This window comes from Carassius auratus, unplaced genomic scaffold, assembly GCF_003368295.1.
Source record: "Carassius auratus strain Wakin unplaced genomic scaffold, ASM336829v1 scaf_tig00012038, whole genome shotgun sequence".
Taxonomy (NCBI): Eukaryota; Metazoa; Chordata; class Actinopteri; order Cypriniformes; family Cyprinidae; genus Carassius; species Carassius auratus.
Window position 1 is genome coordinate 62,507 of NW_020524255.1, and position 22,955 is coordinate 85,461.

The 22,955-nt window shown below is 35.4% G+C and overlaps 1 protein-coding gene across 1 annotated transcript; it reads left to right on the top strand.

The window, feature by feature from the left end:
* The first annotated feature begins 7,490 nt into the window (after window positions 1-7,490).
* On the top strand, window positions 7,491-21,569 carry LOC113073346 (transcription factor GATA-4-like). The gene is made up of 6 exons (XM_026246270.1): window positions 7,491-8,204; window positions 12,431-12,597; window positions 14,063-14,188; window positions 14,298-14,379; window positions 14,474-14,589; window positions 19,879-21,569. Exons 1-6 carry the CDS (start codon window positions 7,694-7,696, stop codon window positions 19,993-19,995), a joined length of 1,119 nt encoding a protein of 372 aa, XP_026102055.1. The 5' UTR covers window positions 7,491-7,693; the 3' UTR covers window positions 19,996-21,569.
* Window positions 21,570-22,955: the final 1,386 nt, after the last annotated feature.

Sequence of the window (22,955 nt, forward strand, 5' to 3'; positions counted from 1 at the left end):
AGCTCATTCAAATACTGATGTGCTAAACCATTCAGGGCTTTATAAGTAATAAGCAATATTTTAAAATCTATACGATGTTTGATATTGCATTACAATAATCTAACTAAGGAAAGATTGCGATCAAATAGCACACCTAGGTTCCTAACTGATGACGAAGAATTGACAGAGCAACCATCAAGTCTTAGACAGTGTTCTAGGTTATTACAAGCAGAGTTTTTAGCTCCTATAATTAACACCTCTGTTTTTTCAGAATTTAGCAGTAAGAAATTACTCGTCATCCAGTTTTTTTTATATCGACTATGCATTCCATTTGTTTTTCAAATTGGTGTGTTTCACCGGGCTGCGAATAAATATAGAGCAGAGTATCATCAGCATAACAGTGAAAGCTAACACCATGTTTCCTGATGATATCTCCCAAGGGTAACATATAAAGCGTGAAGAGTAGCGGCCCTAGAACTGAGCCTTGAGGTACTCCATACTGCACTTGTGATCGATATGATACATCTTCATTCACTGCTATGAATTGATGGCAAAACAAAACAATTACTGGATAAATTGCTATTGGGAAGAAAAAAAAAACATGCCCAACGACAGATTGAAGCCTGCTTCAGCTACGTAGATGAATTCATGCGGCAGTTCAGTGGCATACAAATCCAGCACTGTCTTTAACAGAAAGTACATATACAGTAACTACAATATCTACATTTTCACACAAGTAGGGGCTGGTTTAGGTCAATATAGACAACAACTATGAGCTACAGGCAGGGCAGGTGGCAGCAGAAATCCTCATTCCCACATCACCTGCACATAATCATGGTGCAGATCCTTGACCCTGACACTGTTCCTCTCAAATGGCACCCCGTACAATCGCTTCATTAGAAGTTATGTTTCTGTAGGATGCGACTTAATGTAGAAATGCCGACCCTGTTGATATTGTTGAATACATTTCTATTTGCAATAATGTGTTGTTGCAACTCACAAACTCGGATTGCATTATTTCCTCGCACCATTTCAGTGATGGTGTGTGAGAGAGAGAGAGTGTAAATGTGAGTGTGAGTGATTTTGTGTGTGTGTGTGTGTGTGTGTGTGTGTGTGTGTGTGTGTGTGTGTGTGTGTGTGTGTGTGTGTGGTGTGTGTGTGTTCAGTTCTTATCAGCGTTTCTCTCGTCCACTGGTTCAGTGTTTGTTCGGCAGTCAGACTTTAACCCGTTCTTATCTGAGGGTGAGGTTCTGGATGCCCACCTCTCTCTCTCTCTCTCTCTCTCTCTCTCTCTCTGTCTATCTCTCTCTCTCTTTCTCTCTCTCTCTCTCTCTCTCTCTTTCTCTCTCTCTCTCTCTCTCTCTCTCTCTCTTCATGTATTCTATAAATAAACACAGGCAATAAAAACCAAGAGAGGGTAATAATTCAGAGTTAATCCCCTCTCAGGATGAATCTCAAAAAACGTGATCAAATTTTTATATTTAGGATTTCTTAGAATGTTTCATAATTTTTAAACAAAGATTAAGTATTACTTTTCTTCAGGAAAATGATTTCTATTTTATGACTTTTTTTCTTTCTTTTTTTAATTCTGTCATATCTGTATTACATCTGGATGTTTTTATTTTCGTTAGAGATGGACAAATAATTGTATATTCTAAATTACTGTAATGCATTTAAAGAAAATCAACAAGTACTGCCTTGATGCAATTTGGTGATATCATATATATATATATATATATATATATATATATATATATATATATATATGCTGTAAAACTTTTTATTTACATAAAATATGTGTGTGTACTGTGTATATTTATATGTATATATAAATAGACAAACATACATTATGTATTTTGGAAATATTTACATGTATATACATTTATATTCTTATATTTTATTTTATTTATTTTATTACATTTAATTTTTTTTATATATAAACAACATATTTTTATTAAATATATACATGCATGTGTTTGTATTTATATATACATAATAAATATACACAATGTACACACAAATATATTATTTAAACAAAAACGTTTATTTTAATTGATTCATCATTTGATAGCACTTATATATATTTATAGAATTTGCATTCAACATCATAAATCTGATTCATAAACAGTATATTTTCTGCATGATTCCCCCTTTAGGGTTTTTAAGACGGACTGTGAACCTCTGTTGTAGTGAGAGCGCATCCTGTGATTGGTCGGAAACGAGCCAATCACAGAGGCCGGAGTTCTGTGACCTCTCTATCACAGTGTGTGATGATCCTGATGGTGAAAGCTGATTGGCTGTAAACACGAGCGGTTAAAGATAACGCTGATTTGTGTTCGGTGAGGTCAGATGTGCTTTAAACATCAGTGTAAAGCAAAGAGAGCCGATCTACACACACTCTACAACAACACAAACACACTCGAGTCATTACACACCGTCCGTAAACCTATTACACACATCGTAATTCATACTGACAGAGTAATCTCATCTAAATATCAGCTTTCTGATTCCTCTCCTAAAGTTCCCATTGAGAACTTTTAAATGTGTTTGATCTCATCTGAAACTCCGAAGCAGAAACGTAAGATCATTTGCAAGAGAACATTCTGAAAAGCTAGACACCCAAATGTTAGCGTCCCAATGTTTTGCATTTATTATATAATGACGATCTCATGTTTGCAAGTCTGAGAAGAATTTGAGACGTAGTCGAGATCTCTTCTGAGGAGACGTTACTCTGGTATTTTCGTAAATTGAAACATAACTTCAAGACTCAAAAATAAAACTCAACACCTTTTGCAACATTTAAGAGAAACATCTGAGACATTAAAGAGATTTTCCTAGCAGCTTCCCATGTGATTGTTCAGATTGTAATCCGATAATCCTCTCCAATTCTGTCACACTTGTAGATGTGATGAGGTAATCAGAGCAGCTCTGCAAACACACACACACACACACACACACACACATGTTCACAGTGACAGATAGAAGTGATCAAACACACTCACACTTGAGCGCCTCTGTCTATAGACACTCACACGTCTCTCTGTCGGCCTGATTCTGAGAGGATTGGTTCGGAGAGATAACACTGTCCAGATAAGAGCGAGAGAGAGATCGTACCTGAGAGAGACGTCATTGATCGCTCTTAATTTCATCACATACACACCAGATACCAACAAACAAACAGAGGTCAAACATGATGCTCTGCTGCATCCGAAAAGATCTTCAGCCAGAGGTGGGATTCATTTGAGGTCTAAAGGATAACTTTTTACTTATATACATTAAAACAAGTACTCAGAATAGTCACATAACTGCAAAGCAACACCCTAGCAACCTTATACAGTAGCAATGCCCTAGAAACTACCTAGAATGCCACAGCAACACATTCAATTGAGTGTGTGTGTGTGTGTGTGAGTGTTTGAGTGTGTGTGTGTTTGTGTGTGTGTGTTTGTGTGTGTGTGTGTGTGTGTGTGTTTGTGTGTGAGTGTTTGAGTGTGTGTGTGTTTGTGTGTGTGTGTGTGTGTGTTTGTGTGTGTGTGTGTGTGTGTGTGTTTGTGTGTGAGTGTTTGAGTGTGTGTGTGTGTGTGTGTGTGTGTTTGTGTGGGAGTGTTTGAGTGTGTGTGTGTGTGTGTGTGTGTGTGTGTGAGAGTGTGTGTGAGTGTTTGAGTGTGTGTGAGTGTTTGAGTGTGTGTGTGTGTGTGTGTGTGTTTGTTTGTGTGTGTGTGTGTGTGTGTGAGTGTGTGTGAGTGTTTGAGTGTGTGTGAGTGTTTGTGTGTGTGTGTGTGTGTGTGTGTGTGTTTGTTTGTGTGTGTGTGTGTGCGTGTGTGAGAGTGTGCGTGTGCGTGCGTGTGTGTGAGAGTGTGCGTGTGCATGCGTGTGTGTGTGTGTGTGTGTGAGAGTGTGCATGTGCGTGCGTGTGTGTTTGTGTGGGAGTGTTTGAGTGTGTGTGTGTGTGTGTGTGTGTGTGTGTGTGTGTGAGTGTGAGTGTTTGAGTGTGTGTGTGTGTGTGTTTGTTTGTGTGTGTGTGTGTGTGTGTGTGTGTGTGTGTGTGTGTGTGAGTGTGTGTGAGTGTTTGAGTGTGTGTGAGTGTTTGAGTGTGTGTGTGTGTGTGTGTGTGTTTGAGTGTGTGTGTGTGTGTGTGTGTGTGTGTGTGTGTGTGTGTGTGTGTATAATGACATGGGTATGACACAGGTATTACAAGGAGAGGGTGACTTATGAGGACATAACCCATGTCCCCATTTTTCAAAACACTTATAAATCATACAGAATGAGTTTTTTTGAGAAAGTAAAAATGCACAAAGTTTCCTGTGAGGGTTAGGGTTAGGTGTAGGGTTGGTGTAGGGACATAGAATATACAGTTTCTACAGAATAAAAACCATTACACCTATGGGATGAACACACTTTACACAAAAACAAACGTGTGTGTGTGTGAGTGTGTGTGTGTGCCACTTGTTTTGAGCCGTTTCCTCATTTCTCAGGTTTTGTCCTCAGCGTCCATGTCTCGTTCTGTCAGTGTTTTCCGTCTGATCCTCCGATGGATGCTCTTTTGAAATGCTCTTCCTGGAGACAGGGGGTCTGGCTGCGCTCTGACCCAGAGGAAGAAGGGCCATGCGGGGCCACCGACCCCGTCCTGAGCCCAAGAGTCTACACAGAGACACACAAGGACGTGCATCCATCAGAGAACGGCTAAATAATAATGCATCATATTGCTGCCTTTAGTTTGGACTGCCTTCATGTCAGAAGTGGCCAAACGTATGCAACTACGTGAATTCAGAGTCTTCTAGCTATGCAGCTGAATTGCAAGATTTGTTAGAAAATGCAAATGCACCGCAAAATACTGTGAGTTAAATTGTAAAAAATAAATCCACATATTCACAGCACCAGGTTAAAAAGAAGCAAGGAAAGCATGCATAAACTTAATCAAATTAATATCTTGAGTGCAATGTAAGTTGCAACTGCTATTACCTTCATAACTACACCCTGGCAGCCTTTTAGCAATATTATACATATATATCTTACATATGTGTATCTTCTGAAACCCAGAAATGAATGCTATGTACATGTAAATACAACTCACACGTTGCATCATACTTGTGTAAAGTGTCTCATTTTTCTCTTTTAATGCTCTAGGTTTGCAGACAGAAGGATGCTGATATTTATTACGCATCACATTCCACTATTTCGATTTTCTGTCTTGCAACACGTTCAGTTCTCCAACAAACACACACTCCTCCCTTCAGTCGGTCTCATCCATGCTATCTGCTGTTTCTCCCCGTCTCATCTTCGTCTGCAAACACCTCGTTCATACTCACTCCGACAGAGTCTGGGCCCGAACCAATCACACCACATGCCTCAAACAAACACTCACACATACGTACACATCTCTTCTAGCAATAAAGGGATAGAAATAAAAAGCATGTGTGACAAGAACACATCCGTGATGATGTCACTGTGGCATGCACCCACAACACCCAACTTACATTTTCTTCAAAAAGTGTTTATACTATACGACGGATAAATATCAAATCATAGACCTCTGAACCATTTCTGTCTTTTGTAACGTGATAATCGTCTTTTGCAAATCGATTACAATTTTAGAGTTTCAGCAGATGATGGGAATTCTGGAAAACACTTGAAGAGGAGCGGAGGACTTCACATTGACCAGCCACGGAAAGTTTCCCGTTGAGGACGGAGACGGAGACGCTGAGGAAGCTGGGAGCGATATGGAGGAGATCTGCTGATTTCCCAAGTTTTCCAGAACCTGCTTAACTCCAACTGCATCCTGTCCTGCTTTGGACTCGCTATCAATAATATCCTCTGTGAGACTATTACCTGCACTACAGAAATCCAAGTCATTCACTCCTTTTCTACTTAAAACTTTCACAAAATCCTTCAAATAAAGGAGTTTTTCATGTATCCTAGTATACTATCTTAATGTGTTGTCTTTTTATACCAGCAGTTTTGTACGTCTTTGTAAAGCTTTCCTTTATAATGCATTATCAACATGCACGTTGCAATGCATTGCATCTTTTCATAATTAATAGTAACCAAAGTTACAATGCATTATAATACTTGAAGATATGTTTGTCATGTGTTTTAATGCATTAGTACTACAGTCGACCCAAAAATTCTTCAGACACCAGATATATATATAATTTTGTATTTTTTACTAGTGGATGCATGACACTATAGTTCATAAAGGATAGCAAAATAAAGTGAACTGTGACGTATAAACTACTGTGATCGCAGTAAAATAAAATGGTGCATTGCATCAAACACCACCAACTCTAAACTCAGATTTTGCATTCAGATTATTAACAGTGCAATGCAATGTTTTAAAAAGAAAACAACAAGTGTGTCCTCACACTGCTGGCGGATGTTCTGTGTGAAAGTGGTCTGGATAGCGTTGCGGAAGCCTCATATCGACACGGATAATTGTAAAGGAAATGGACCGCATGAAAGTCTTGGGTTGTTTATAAAAAACAGCGAAATGACAGTCAAAAAGAATGTGTCATTGAAAACAACAACAGTGATGCTTCCGACAACCGTGACGTCAGCGATGCGCGGGACATCAATCATCTCCATCACTCGTCTCTTCCTGCACGTATTAAACGCAGTATTAATACATAGAATATTTTTGGATATTATTGTAATACTGATACATTAAATATGCGAATTACATATCCTATGTAAAACGTGATTTTTGCTTTACTTTTAAAAGTGAGACATGATATAAATCATGCGTATAGCCTATAATTGATTTAGGCCTTATACAGTTTTCTTTATTTTGCTGACCTATTAAAATCACGTACAAAAATGTATATAGGTTTTTTTTTTGTTTTTTTTACCAGTTTTTTTTTTTCAGTTACGATGCAATATAATTAAATATCTCACAGGGCTTACATATTTGAACTCTTAGGAAATTATATTGTAATAAAATAATTTAGATAAATTTCACGACCATGCGTTCATTTACCAGAGTTTTTAATCCGGAAAGATCTAAAACTCTTCCCCGCTTCTCTCCTTTGCTTGTCAGTTATGACGTCACATTTTAGTAATTTAATCAAATCATTTATCGACGGTCTCAAATGTATGCTAATTTCTTGCAAAACTGAAATATTTGTGTGAGTGTGTGAGTGATTTTTTTATAAATTAGTTAATATTTATTAATTTTTTGTTTTCATTTGTATTTGTATTTTTTATTATAAGATAATATTTTTTGTGGCGTTCTTTAAAGAACATGTTTTTATATGTTTAAGTTTTTTATATGATCCTATTTAGTCAATGAAATGAAATCCTTAATTTTGTAATTGGAATCTCAGAATTAATTCTTGCACGTGCGCAAATAAAGGCTCGAGAGCGCAAACCATAACGCACTGATAGTTTGTCAAATCTGCAAAAAAAAAAAAAAAAGTAATGATTACAGCTTTAACTGTATGTTATTGATTTCGTTTGTGAACCGGGTCTGATTTGCGGGCGTGGAGCAGATATAATGGGAATATGTTGTTGTTCCTGTTAACGAGGTCGGTGACCCGAGCAGGAATCAGATGCGCGTTACTGGAGGCGGAGAGATTGGGAGGAGTGAGACCATACACCCTCATCATCCTCCGCTGCCGCCAAGTCAAGCGAAGCAGAAAATGCTCCCAGGGTGAGCTCAGCCCGGTAAGAGCGACGCCGATGCCCCGGTCCTCGCGAGTGGAGCGATCGCTCACCTGTGGACATGTATCAAGGTGTAACGATGACCGCAAACCACGGACCCGCGTCTTACGAGCCCGGGTTCCTGCATAACGCCGCCGCTTCGCCGGTGTACGTGACACCCACCCGGGTCACCTCGATGATCCCGGCGCTGCCGTACCTCCAGACGCCGCAGCAGAGCAGCCCGGTGTCCGCGCACTCGGGATGGGCGCAGGCGGGCGAAGCCTCTTACAGCTCCACCGGCGGCCAGCATCACTCTCCGGTCTCCAGGTTCCCGTTCTCCACGAGCACTCCGCTGAGCTCCGGGGTCGCGGCGGCGCGGGAGACGGTGAGTTACTCCGGCCCGCTGAACATCTCCGCCGGCGGGAGAGAGCACTACGGCTCGCGCGGTCTGAGCGGATCCTATCACGGCGGATACCCGGCTTACATGAGCCCCAACATCGGAGGCTCTTGGGCGGCGTCGCACTTTGACAGCTCCGTGCTGCACAGCCTCCAGAGCGGCGGAGCCCCCGGGACAACGCGCCACCACAGTCTGGGTGAGAATTCAGAATGATTTCAGGATTCTGTATTTTTTAAAATAAATAAAAATAAAATAGAGTTGACTCAAACATTTCTAGCGGAATAAATTTCACAAAAAAAAAAAAAAATGGTAGACGCTCTTAAAAATAAAGGGCCTTCGTGATGCCATCGAAGAAGCTTTTCTGGTTCCATGAAGAACCTTTCATTTCTGAAGAAACTTTCTGTTTCACAAAAGCGTCTTTGCTCCGAAAGAAGTTTATTCAGATTAGAAAAACATGAGGAAGAGATGCTTCTTTTACTGAATGGTGCATCCTTGAAGAACATTTTAAGCACCTTTATTTTAAACAGCGACTATGAACATGCAATTCCGAAGCAGAAAGACTTCAAATAATGGAGTACGCTTCACAAGATTTCTTTGGTTTTATTTGCAATAAAAAAAACACACACATATATATATATATATATATATATATATATATATATATATATATTACATTGATATCTTAAATTTAGGTTGAAATGTTAGAAAGAAATAGTCATCGATGGTTTGAGCTTGATGTGTATTTGTGGTTGTCATTTTAGGAAGTTTAAATAAGAGTTTGCACGACACTATCATTCATCATCTGATATGAGAATATGATTCAAATAAAACGAAAGTAAAACACACAGGTGATTTAACGCTCACGCGCTGCTCAGTTTTACTTGTTTCCGGCCTGGATTTATTTTGATGAAATTTAAAAATCGCCAAACTCGCTTATGAATATGAATAATAATAAAAATACAAATAAATTAATAAAAGTGCATTATTTTTTCAATGTTATGTTCTGTTTTGAAACCGTGTGGTTGTAGGCTTAATATGATTTCCTATAATAATTAGTTACATTTATTTTATTTGCTGGAAGAATTGATTATCAGAATAATGAACATGGTCAAATCTAAATTAAGTTTCGCCATTTATGGCTATAAACATCAGCTTTTAGAAAAATATATACTGTCTTTTGATAATTTGGGCCGAGTTTTTTTTACTATTATTACTATTTAATAATGCTAAGAAACATTACGGAGTTTACAGTTTATAAAAAACAGTTTTTACATAATGAGCCGAGAATTTAGATGATGTCACTCTGATCGAATCATATAAATATTTATTGCAAAAAATAAATAAAATTGGTTTTACTATTATTATTTTATTATCAGCAGGGCCTGAAAAGATACGAAATAATTTTTTTCCCATAAGACTTTAATTTATTTTCTGTTTTTATTTCTTTAAGCTCGAAGTGAAAATGCTTTTATGAGACACGACACAGAAAAAAAGAGTTTTAATTCGTCTCCTGGGATCGTTTATATTTATTTATTATTAGGCCTATAATAGTCTATAAATCATGCAAAAAAATAGCTTTTTTATTTAGCTTTAATGAAATTGTTCCGCATTTAGAAACATTTTGTGGTTTACATTTCATGAAGTCGTTCAAATCCCGAAAACAGATATAATTAGGTAATTTTATTTTTAAGTAACCTCTGCTGTTTATTTTATGGCTATAAATAAATAATATTGTTTTATCTGTCGTGTGTAGCCTATGACAGAATAATTAAAACTATTTTATAGACTAAAATTAATTCATAATACATCAATATAAAAAGATTATAAAATATATGAAATATTAATATGATATAACAGAATAAAAGATAAAGCTAAAATAAGTTTCTGATGTAAATTCATTTGTGACCTGTATACATAAAACATCTAAATGATTAATAATGATGATTTAAGATAATTATTATGTTGTATTCGCTTTAGGCGATTTTTAAAGAATCGCTTTATCGAAAATTGTACCTTTTTTGTTGTTTGCATGTTGCTCTAATGATCAAATTCACAATAATATGGTTAAACGAATTATAGCATCAATGCACTTTGAGTCGCTTTGGTTAAAAACGTCTAAAATGCATTAAAAAAATAAATAAATAAACTTTTCTGACAAAAAAAACGAAGTCAAGGTAAAAAAAGCGAAAGAAAACAAAGCGTGGATTGATGTAATAATCTGTGCCACGTGAGATTTATTCACATCAATAACTGCACACAAATCAGTAAGATAAAGATTTGATTAGCAATCATTCCGTTCAGTTTATAGTTATATTGTCTTTCCGAGAGAGACACAATCACGAATCTGTGCGCGAGATAAATCATGTTTGCCTGAGATATTAAATAAACTCTGATTTTTCATTAAACTGTAAGAGTAAAGTGAGCTTTGTGTTATTAATAGAGTGTTATTAATGAACCCAGACACAAGCTTGACTTCAGTTGTATTTTTTGGGAGCTTTTGTGCAGTTTATAAATAGTTTCTGCGTTTTTGTGCAAACCTTTTAAAAACATTATTTCTGAATGCTCTCTGTCCAAATGTACAGGATGCATGTTTTAAACTGCAAACGTTAAAGCAACTTTCTATTTTATGATTTAAAAAAATGAACAATGTATAAATAATGATTTTGTGCATTTCTAGAATATTATTAAAGACCAGAGATTGCATTTAGTGTACGTCTGTTTTATTTTGCACAGTTTTATTATTCCAGCATTTAGGAGTGTGTTTTTTTTATTTGTAATAATTTTTTTTTACTTTTTATTGTTGCTTTATCTAATTTATGCTTCTCTGTTTTATTATTGCAGTTTAATTTTTTTTATTTTGCACAATTTTTTTTTTTATAATTGTTAATAAATAATAAATGTTTTATTATTTTAGTGTGTATTTGTACTTTAATTTTGCACTATTATTATCACACATATATATATATATACATTCTGTTTTATTATTCAGTCTTTAATGGTGATTAATCTAGTTTTTATTTTTATTTTTTAGCTTTGAAAAAATGTTTTAAACCTTTTGTTCAAGGTTCAAGGTTCAAAGTTTACTATTAATTGCCCAGAAAGCAATCTGTGTGTGTGTGTGTGTATGTGTGTGTGTGTGTGTGTTCTCGAAGCATTTGCAACTTGAAAAACAGAACATTGCAATAAAAAAATCATAAAAAAAAACAAAACAATGCAATATTAAAAAAAAGTACAAAATAAATCAGCAATAATACAAAAAATAAAAATAAATACTGCACACAAAAAAACAATAGGTATATAATTCATTTTTCTAAACACTAGAAATATCGCAATAAAAAAAAGAAACTGTTATGTGTGTCTCAGCTCTTGTCCTCTGCTGGATCTGTACTGACTCTGAATGAATGTGACAGAAAGCGTACAGCAGCTTGTTAAAGGTGTTTGAAAGCCTGAAGAATGGTTGAGTGAGAGAGATGAATGATTCTGCCTCTGCCTCAGGTGTCCACACTGGTCCTGGTTCAGTGTTGTAGTTCAGGTCTGTCATGTGATTAACAGAGACACACACTGGTGAGAAACAGCGCCTCCTGCTGATCAGGAAACTCAGCTGCTTTGATTCACAATTCAGAAGCTACACTTCTCATTTTGTTGTAAAAAATGTATGACTCTTTTTTTTATTTTGCACAGTTTTATTGCAGTGTTTATTTATTTTTTATTTTTTTTACTTTACACTTTATTATTTTATGCATTGCTTATTTTTATTTTGCACTTTTTATTATTGCAGTTTGTTAAAATTTTTAATTTTGCACTGGTTTTTATCATCGCAGTCTTTTCAGTGTTTGCAGAAAATTGGCTTTTTATTTTGCTTTTTTTTTTTTTTTTACTACCACAGTTTATATATTTTTATTTTGCATTTTAGTATAAGTGCATTGATTATATTTATAAATTTGATTTTGTACTGTTTTATTAATTCAGTGTTTATTTTGCGTTTTTATTATAGCGGTTTTTCACTGTGCATGGAAATTATATTTTTTGTTTTGCATTATTTGTTATTATTGCATTAATTTTATTTACCTATTCATATTTTCAGTTTTATTATTACAGTTTTTTTAGTATTTGCATAAAGTTTTTAAAGTATTTTTTTGCAATATTTATTTTTCATTTTATTTGACACTATTTTTATTATGGTGTTTATTTCTATTTCTATTTTCTCGCCAGTGATTGCAGAAGGTTTATTTATTTTTTATTTAATTATTTTTATTTGGCACTTTTTTAATCATTGCAGTTTTTTAGTGTCTGCAGCAGAGTTTTACAAATTAAAATATATATATAAATCACTATTAAATCTCCAGAGGCTGGATGCTCTTCTTCACCTCCACGGATAAAAGCGTCTTTGTGAACTCATGAGTGTGTGTTTGTTCTGCTCAGAGCTGCTGGATGATTTGGCTGAGGGTCGTGAGTGTGTGAACTGCGGGGCGATAGCTACTCCTCTGTGGCGGCGGGACGGGACGGGTCATTATCTGTGTAACGCCTGCGGTCTCTATAACAAGATGAACGGGATCAACCGGCCGCTCATCAAACCTCAGAGACGACTGGTGTGTTTCACCCACATTCACAACATCAGTCTCCCTCCTGACAACACACCGGCCAATCTTTCTATTTCAACCTTAAAATCGACGTATGAGTCTAGTTCATTAAACACACGTTTTTCATCCTGTTGACCTATCACAGTTAATAACATTATTTATTGTCTATTTTGAATTTTGTTACATTTAAAAAAAAAAAAAAATTAGTGCACAGGGTTATTTTTTGCCATTTTAAATTATATATTTTTTTGCATTACTTTTTATTATTGAAGTGTGTATTGTTATCTTGCAGTGTTTTTCTTATTTTATTTTGCATTACTTTTTAATTATTGCAGCATTTTTTATTAATATTGCAGAGTTTTCAGTTTTTGTAGCATATATATATATAAATATAATTATTTTTTAATTACTGTAATTTATTTTTAATTTATTTTTGCCATTTTTATATTATATATTTTTTTGCATTACTTTTTATTATTGAAGTGTGTATTGTTATCTTGCAGTGTTTTTCTTATTTTATTTTGCATTACTTTTTAATTATTGCAGCATTTTTTATTAATATTGCAGAGTTTTCAGTTTTTGTAGCATATATATATATAAATATAATTATTTTTTAATTACTGTAATTTATTTTTAATTACTGTAAGCTAACATGTTTTATGCAATTGTATTTTTTTTTTTATTATTGCAATGTTTTTTTTTTTTTGCACTTTTTATAGCATTGCAACGATACATTTATATTTTTCCAGGATTGTAGCTTTTTTTATTTATTTTGCGTTACATTTGATTAATGCATTCTTTATTTTTAATTTTAGATTTTTAATTTTATTTTTAATTTTCTTTATCTTTTTATCTTTTATTGTTTGCAGCAAGGTCATTTTTTATCACATTTTTTAAATTTTGCATTACTTTTGTATTTTTTATTATTGCAGTGTTTTTTTTTAATTTGCACTATTTATAACATTGCAAATTTTAGTTTTTATTTCCATTTTTGCAGCAATTGTTTTGTAATTTTTTATCTTGTGTTACATTTTATTAGTGCAGACTTTATTTATAATTTGACATTTTTATTGCAGTGTTCATTTTTTTTTATCTTTTACCGTTTGCAGAAAGGTCATTGTTTCTACATTACTTTGTATTTTTTATTATTGCAGTGTTTTTTATTTTGCACTATTTATAGTATTGCAAAGTGTAATTTTTATTTGCAGCATTTCTTATTTGAAAATTTTGTGTTTCCAACAAGTTTTTTTTTTTTGCATTACATTTTATTAGTGAAATCTCTTTTTATTTTGTTTTATATTGCAGTGCTTTTTTTCATTTTTTTTTTTTTATTATTGCAACATTTTCATTGTTTCCAGCATATTTTTTTTTTTTTTTTTTGCATTACTTTGTAGCATTGCATTGTTTAATCCAGGCTTGATTCAGATGTGAAGCCCATCACTGACCCGCTGCTTTCTGTCTGTCTCCTGGTCAGTCTGCGTCCAGACGGGTTGGTTTGTCCTGCACTAACTGTCAGACGACCACAACCACGCTCTGGAGACGTAACGCAGAAGGAGAGCCGGTCTGCAACGCCTGCGGACTCTACATGAAACTCCACGGGGTGAGACAGACTCAAGAAGACATAACTTCACGCTATGACAGTGCAAATGTACAGCTTTTGTGTCAAATCTGGCTGTTTAATCAGAATGAGTTTCTGCTCCTGTGTTCAGGTTCCTCGTCCTCCTGCCATGAAGAAAGAGGGAATTCAGACGCGCAAACGCAAACCCAAAAACTTCAGCAAGTCCAAACCTGGTGAGAAGAGAACTCTTCTCATTAGCATCTAAAGTCAGAATCATGAGCATGGTGGAATCAGTGAGGGTGACCTTTGACCTGTGTGTCATCTCAGGGTCATCCGAGGGTCAGACGGCGTCCAGTGCTGTGAACTCCAGTCCCACTGAAGAAGCGCGGCCCATAAAGACGGAGCCGGACACTTCATCGCTCTACACACACCAACACACACCGGTCAGAGAGCACAACACACACACTGGCAGTTACACTCTGTTAGGAATATTCAACTTTAAATAACAATTATTAGGGGCCAAGCACCGAAGGTGCGTAGGACCCTCTTGTTTTTGTTGGCGTTCTTATTAGGGGCCAAGCACCGAAGGTGCGTAGGCACCTATTGTAATCGTTGGCGTTATTATTATTCTGCTTCTTCTTCTTCTTCTTCTTCTTCTTCTTCCGCCGCAAGTCTATGGCAGCCCATAGAACCGATTGCGGGAAAGTTGTATAATTTGGCACACTGATAGAGGACAGTCCCAACATTAACTATAGCTAATTTGAAGTCTCTAACTCCTACTCTCTAGCGCCACCACTTGTCCAAACTTTCAATGTTTGTATGCTAATAACTTTTGAACCGTAAGCCAGAAAATGGAAATTCTTTTTTCCTCTGAATCCTTGGCTCATGCCAAGTCGAATGAACCCCAAAATTCAAAAATCGCAAGGTTTAGTTTTTTCGCTATTTTCAATTTTTCGAAAAACCTACTTTTTCGAACTCGTGCTAGACGGTTAGTCCGATTGCCACGAAAATTGGCTCAGATCATCTTCAGATCATGCTGGCAAAAAGTTATGGAATTCAAGTTGATTCGTCCAACCATTGTCGAATGACACGTAAACAAATTTGACGAAAAGCACGCAAAAATGCACTTGAGGCTATATCTCAGCAACGGTTTGGCATATTGAAACCAAACTTGGTGTGTGTTATAATAAGCATGACCTGAGACTACCTGCAGTGTTTCGACACAGCGCCACCTAGTGGTCAGGAGATATGAAAAATGCATATTTTGGCTTATATCTTCTGAATGGTTTGGCCAAAAATCACACAACTGGTCTCTTTAGATTCAGTGAGTCATGTCGAGTCGTATGATATGCAAATTTCCCGTGTCAGCCATTTTAGGCGTCGGCCATTTTGAATTATGTTTTAAAATGCTGTATTTTTTCAACGCAGCATCATATCGTTTCGCAAATAATTACAAAAATATTCGGCTCCATGCCCTGAATGTACTCAAAAAGTTTGGTGGCAGCGCCACCTTGTGGTCAAGAGTTATAATGAATTATAACAAAAATGCTAATAACTTTTGAGTAAATTAGACAATTGAAATGCAAATGGTCTCCCCGTATTCTTTGGGTCATGCCGAGAACATAGATACCAATTATGCCAAAATTGGCCATACTTCCTGTCCGCCATTTTGATTAATGTTGAAAACCTACTTTTTCGAACTCCTCCTAGACCGTTAGTCCGATTTTCACCAAATTTGACGTGAATCATCTTCAGACCATGCTGGCAAAAAGTTATGGATTTCGTGTCGATATACAAAACGGTTCTGATTTAGCGCATCAACGAATTTGCTGGAAGGGTGCCAAAATGCATTTGAGGCTGTATCTCTGCAACGCTTTGACATTTTTGCACCAAACTTTGTATGTGTCATCGCCACCTGACACTGACCATGCCACATAAATTTGGTAACAGCGCCACCTATTGGTCAAGAGTAATGAACCATTCATTAACTATGAATAATTACACTTATAAAAATGCTAGTAACTTTTTAATGCATTAGCCTATTGTAATGAAACTGGCCTCAAAATATTCCCTGGCTTATGCCGACAACATAGATACCATATATGCCAGAGTAAGCCGAACTTCCTGTCCGCCATTTTGATTTATGTTGAAAACCTACTTTTTCGAACTCCTCATCAACCGTTGGTCCGATTTTCACCAAAATTGACTCAGATGATCTGTAGACTGTACTGACAAAATGTTATGGATTTTGTATCGATAGACAAAACCGTTTTCGCATACCACAGCGACGAATTTGAGGCACAATGCCAAAATGACACTTGAGGCTGTATCTCTGCAATGCTTTGGCATATTGACACCAAACTTTGTTTGTGTCATTGAAAAGTCACACAGAGTACACCAAATTGACTTGATAACAGCACCACCTATTGGTCAATTTTGATAAGCCAGTAAATCATGCTACTAGAGGTTGTATTTATGATTTTTTTAGCCATTTCAATTACAATCATCCTAAAATTGCTGTTATTGCTCATTAATGCATTTGGTGTGATGCTCCATGCCATGCTTAGCTCCTACATTTGCCGTTGGAGTGCTTGGCCCCGTAATTGCTGCTTGCAGCTATATTTATTATTATTATTATTCTTCCGACTGGGGGTCTATGGCAGCCCATAGAACCGAATGCGGGAAAGTTGTAATGGTTTGACATTCTTATAGAGGACAGTGCCCACATTAAGTACACCAATTTTGGTGTGTCTAAGACATTCCCTCTAGCGCCACCAACTGTCCAAAATTTCACTTTAATTTTGTTAATAACTTTTTGACCGTGAGGCCAATCATCAGAATTCTTTTTTCATCTGATTTCTGAGCTCATGCCGATTCGATTGCACCCTAGCAAGTCATTTTCCGTCACATAAATGTGGCCGCCATTTTGAATTTTTTTTAAAACCTACTTTTTCGAACTCGTCCTAGACGGTTTGTCCGATTCACATGAAAATTGAACCAGCTCATCTTCAGGGAGTGCTGACCAAAAGTTATGCAAATCAAATTGATTCGTCAAATCGTTTCCGATAAACGCTCAAACAAATTTTACGTAACGCTTACAAAAACAGTCGTATGGCTGTATCTCTGCAACGACTTATCCTATTCAGACCAAACTTGGTACATGTCATAACAAGCATGACCTGAGGCTACATGCTGCGTTTCGGCGCAGCGCCACCTACTGGTCCGGAGATATGAAAAACTGCTATTTTTGCTTATAACTTCTGAATAGTTTGTCCAAAAATCATAATATTGGTCTTGTTAGATTCAGGGCAACATGCCGAGTTGACTGATATCCAATTTTACCATTTCGGCCATTTTGACTGTCGGCCATTTTGAATTTTGTGCTAAAATGCTGTATTTTAAGAACGCATCAACGGATTGTTACGAAACTTGGTATGGGTCATCAGCACAATGTCCTGAAGGAGCGTGAAAAGTTTCGAAACAGCGCCACCTAGTGGTGATCTTCTTTTTAAAAATGCTTATAACTTTGGGTGTGGTCGACGTATTTTCACCAGACTCATCAAATTGGACTCCTGAAACCTTACAGAGTCCTACAATACCAAACATGCTAGGTTTCGCTTTACGGTTTGTGTAGCGTTGTGATTTAGCGCTTAAAAAACATTTGGCTATATCTTTGAAACCGCTTGTTTGATCGAGACGAAACCACCGTCAGAAGTTCGGAAACATAGGTCGATAGCTAAATGCCAATGCCCAAATGCAAAAATATTGATAGTAAGGGGTAGTACAATTCAATCAAAGTCAAGAGTCAGTCATTTTTTACGTGTTTTTTCATTTAAATGTCTATAACTCTGAAGTGAATTGAGATATTTTCACCAAAATTGACACACATATGTATGGGCTCACTCTGATGACACATAAAACAAATGGTTGGACTGAGCCTCTTGGTGGCGCTATAATAGAACACAACATGAAATTCCCATTGACTTCAATGCAGTTTTCTGAAATAGAATGCTATACTAAACAAATGCATTAGTGTAATATTACGAAACTCAGAATGTGCCAACAACACCATCCCCTGAAGGTACTCAAAATATTTTGAAACAGCGCCACCTAGTGTTCAAAAGTTATAACTCAATTTACATAAAGGCTAATAACTTTTGAATACATCTGGTTATTGACATGATGCTGGTCTTAATAGATTCCTTGGGTCAAGTCGAGAACATAGATACAAAGTTTTCCTTATTTGGCTGAACTTCCTATCTGCCATTTTGATTAATGTTGAAAACCTACTTTTTCGAACTCCTCCTAGACCTTTTGTCAGATTTTCACCAAATTTGACGTGTATCATCTTCAGACCATGCTGGCAAAATGTTATGGATTTCGTGTCGATTTACGAAACGGTTCTCATTTAGCGCTTCAATGAACCTGCTGGAAGGGTGTCAAAATGCATTTGAGGCTGTATCTCTGCAAAGCTTTGACATATTTGCACCAAACTTTGTATGTGTCATCGACACCTCACACTGACCATTCCAAACTAATTTGGTAACAGTGCCACCTATAGGTTACACGTGATAAGCCAATAAATCTTATTACTAGTTGTTGTGTTTATTGTTTTCAAGCCATTTTGCCTAAAATAATCTTAAAACACTTTTAATTACTCATTCCTGCCATTCGTCTGAAGCTTGCTTCTGTAGTGCTTGGCCCCGTTATTGCTGCTTGCAGCTATATTAATTACTTGTATTGCTTATTTTATTTAAACAAAATTAGTATTATATATTAAATGTATTATTTGTAATTATAACCCCTAAAGCTAAACATGACCCTTTATATATAAAATATATTAAATAGTTTGTGTGTGCTTTGTAAAAATCTATTATTTATTAATAAATATATATATATATTATGTATTAATATTAAATATAGGTATAACATTTGTATTTATACATTTTATACATTTATAAATATTATAAACAAACCTTTAAATAGTACATATATTAAATATTTTGTGGACATTCATGTATTCAGACATTGTTTAATCTCTTTTATGATTATTGTGCAGTTTATAAATTCAGATTATTTAAAAAAAGTATTTCTGGCTATTATAAATATTTAATGTAATTTAATATAATCCATACTATTTTATAATAAATATGATTATATAACAATTGTGACAATAAATATTATACACATACATTATAATAACATATAATTAGTGCTGTCAAACGATAAATGGTGATTTTATTTAAATAAAACTTTTGTACGGTGTATATTTATTATTTATATATAACTACACACATATATATTATGAAAATATTTACATGCATATATAGGCCTATATTAATATAATTTATGTTATATATAAATATATTTAATATATAAACCTAACATGTTTTTCTTAAAGGGGTCATATGATGTTGCTAAAAAGAGTAAATTATTATTTTGTGCATTTGGTGTAATGCAATGTGTTTATGTGGTTTAAGGTTCAAAAAACACATTATTTTCTATATAATGTGCATTATTGTTTCTCCTCTAAGCCCCGTCTTCTGCTCTAAGCCCCGCCTTCTGCTCTAAGCCCCGCCTTCTGAAATGTGTTGATTTTTACAAAGCTCATCATTCTAAAGTGTGAGGTGTGCTCTGATTGGCCGAATACCTCAAGCATGTGACAGAGATGTTGCCCATATCCTCATAAGTGATAAAGAGAGTAACACACCATCTTTTCCTTGTGCCTCCAGGTCTCTGTATTCCCGTCGTATCTGGGAACGCCGAGCTCAAGTTCTGCTCTCAAACTTTCTCCAAGTGGATCTCCCGGCTCCAAAAGCGAAGTGTGGAACAGCTTGATTCTGGGATAAGATCCCGAGATCCTCCTGTGACGGCGAGCTCGGTGCAGAAGAAACGCCAGAACCAGCGAGCATCAGTGATGAAGTGAAGATGCAGAACTATCTCCGATGTGAAGACAATCATGAAAAGATCCTCTCTGTACAGTGAGACCTGAACGCTGTGATGCACATGAACAGATCAGGAGAAAACCCTGGACCTGATTATAAACGTGCTGTGAACCACAGGAACCAAGACCCTTCAGTCCCAGAAGATCACGAGAACTTTATATAACCTGAATGTTCCTGATCACGGCCTGATGGACTCATAACATGTGCTCCACTCCTCTTTAAGACATTGGTTTGATTCAGTTGGTATAAATAGACGTGTTAGAGAAATAGCTCCATCCAAGATCAGGATGAGTTTGTTTCTTCATCAGGTTTGGAGAAATGTAGCATTGCATCACAGTGAATGGGTGCCGTCAGAATGAGAGTACAAACAGCTGATAAAAACATCACAATAATCCACAGAGAATACAAAAGATGAAACAAATCCAGCATTAAGATGTTTTTAACTCAAATAAATATTCCATAATAACTCTTCCTCCAGCTTTGGTCTTCTCAAGACATTGACTGATGGACTGGAGTGACGTGAGGATTATTGTGATGTTTTTATCAGCTGTTTGTGCTCTCATTCTGACGGCACCCATTCACTTCCATTGGTGACACACTGATGCAATTCTACATTTCTCCAAATCTGATGAAGAAACAAACTCATCCTGATCTTGCATGACCTGAGGGTGAGCACATTAACAACAGATTTTTATTTTTGGGTGAACTTTTAGTGGTGGCAAGTTTCACACAAATGAACAACACTTTTCTCAAAAAAATATAGTAATTGGATTTTGTTGCAATGTTTTCCTCTCCCGTTGCACTCTGCTGTATTTTAATGGATTATTCTCTTTTTTCCTTCACACTATATCTGCTAGGAAACATTTATTTTATTTTTTATTGTCATGATGAACATTCATGTTTATGAGCAGATAAGAACTTGCAATATGTTATTCCTGCTCACATTTGACCTGTCCGTTGTCTGCAAAGAAAATTGAGATTTGTTGCAGTTTAGGTTTTTATTGTTGATGGCATCTATTGTGTGTTAGCAGCCAGACTCACCAGCATCAGTTCACCAACTTCCTGTCTAGAAAACCACTTCCTTGAAACTTTATATAAAAAAATAACCCTCACCACAAATTTTACTTCCCTTTTAAATCTAAGAAAATCTATTTTCCTGCAACTAAGCGCCTTTAAATGTATCTGATTTTTAATTCTTATATTTATTTCTATATAGAAAACAGGGTTACTGTTGGCCAGCTGACAAACTTGTAAAGTTAATCTGAACTAATGCATCTGATCTCCTATTATACATCATTTATGATTTTCATTAGACAGTAAAGAAAACAGAGTCAAAATGTAATTATTTTCTTGTAGCAGCATTCTATAATATGAAATGTATATAACTGTATGTACGCGAAACAACTCACTCCATGTTTAACTGTTGTTGTGCCACACAACATCTGTGTGAAAATTTGATTAAACTGTTTGTAATTTCAGATTCAACTTTATTCTTTCACAGAGAACAAGTTTTTTTTTAACTGTCCATAGCAATAAACTCAAATAACAATTTGACAATTAAAAACAACAGCCCTAATAATTTTATTTGTCAAAGACTAAAGGCCTGTTCACATTATAGGAGCTATAGCTATCACTATTACAATCATTATTATCAATATTACTATAACTATCACTATTATCACTATTACTATTATTATAACTATCACTATTATCACTATTACAATCAGTATTATCAATATTACTACAACTATCACTATTATCACTATTACAATCACTATTATCACTATTACAATCAGTATTATCAATATTACTACAACTATCACTATTATCACTATTACAATCACTATTATCACTATTACAATCACTGTTATCACTATTACTATCACTATTACTGTAACTATTATCACTATAACTATAACTATTACTATCACTATCACTATTACTATTACTACTATTACTATAACTATTATCACTATTACAATCACTATTACTATAACTATTATCACTATTACAATCACTATTACTATCACTATTATCACTATTACTATCACTATTACCATTACTACTATTACTATTACTATCACTATTATCACTATTACAATCACTATTACAATCACTATTACTATCACTATTACTATCACTATTACTACTATCACTATTACAATCAATATTACTATAACTATTATCACTATTACAATCACTATTACAATCACTATTACTTTCACTATTATCACTATTACTATCACTATTATCACTATTACAATCAATATTACTATAACTATTACTATTTCTACTATTACTATAACTATCACTATTATCACTATTACTATCACTATTACTATATTACAATCACTATTATCACTATTATTACCATTACTATAACTATTACTATTAGTACTATTACTATAACTGTTTTCACTATTACTATCACTATTACTACTATTACTATCCTATCAGTATTATCAGTATTATCACTATTACTACTATTACTGTAGGCTAACAATGTATTCTTGAATCCCTTTACATTTACATTGTAGGCTACTAAAATGCAAATTGCAATAGGGAAGTTGTGGCCTAATGGTTAGAGAGTCGGACACCCAATCGAAAGGTTGTAACTTTGAGTCTCGGGCCGGCAGGAATTGTGGGTGGGGGGAGTGCACGTACAGTTCCCTCTCCACCTTCAATACCACGACTTAGGTGTCCTTGAGCAAGGCACTGAACCCCCAACTGCTCCCCGGGCGCCGCAGCATAAATGGCTGCCCACTGCTCCAGGTGTGTGTGCACTTTGGATGGGTTAAAAGCAGAGCATGAATTCTGAGTATGGGTTCAGTATGGCTGAATGTCATGTCACTTTCACTTTCAAA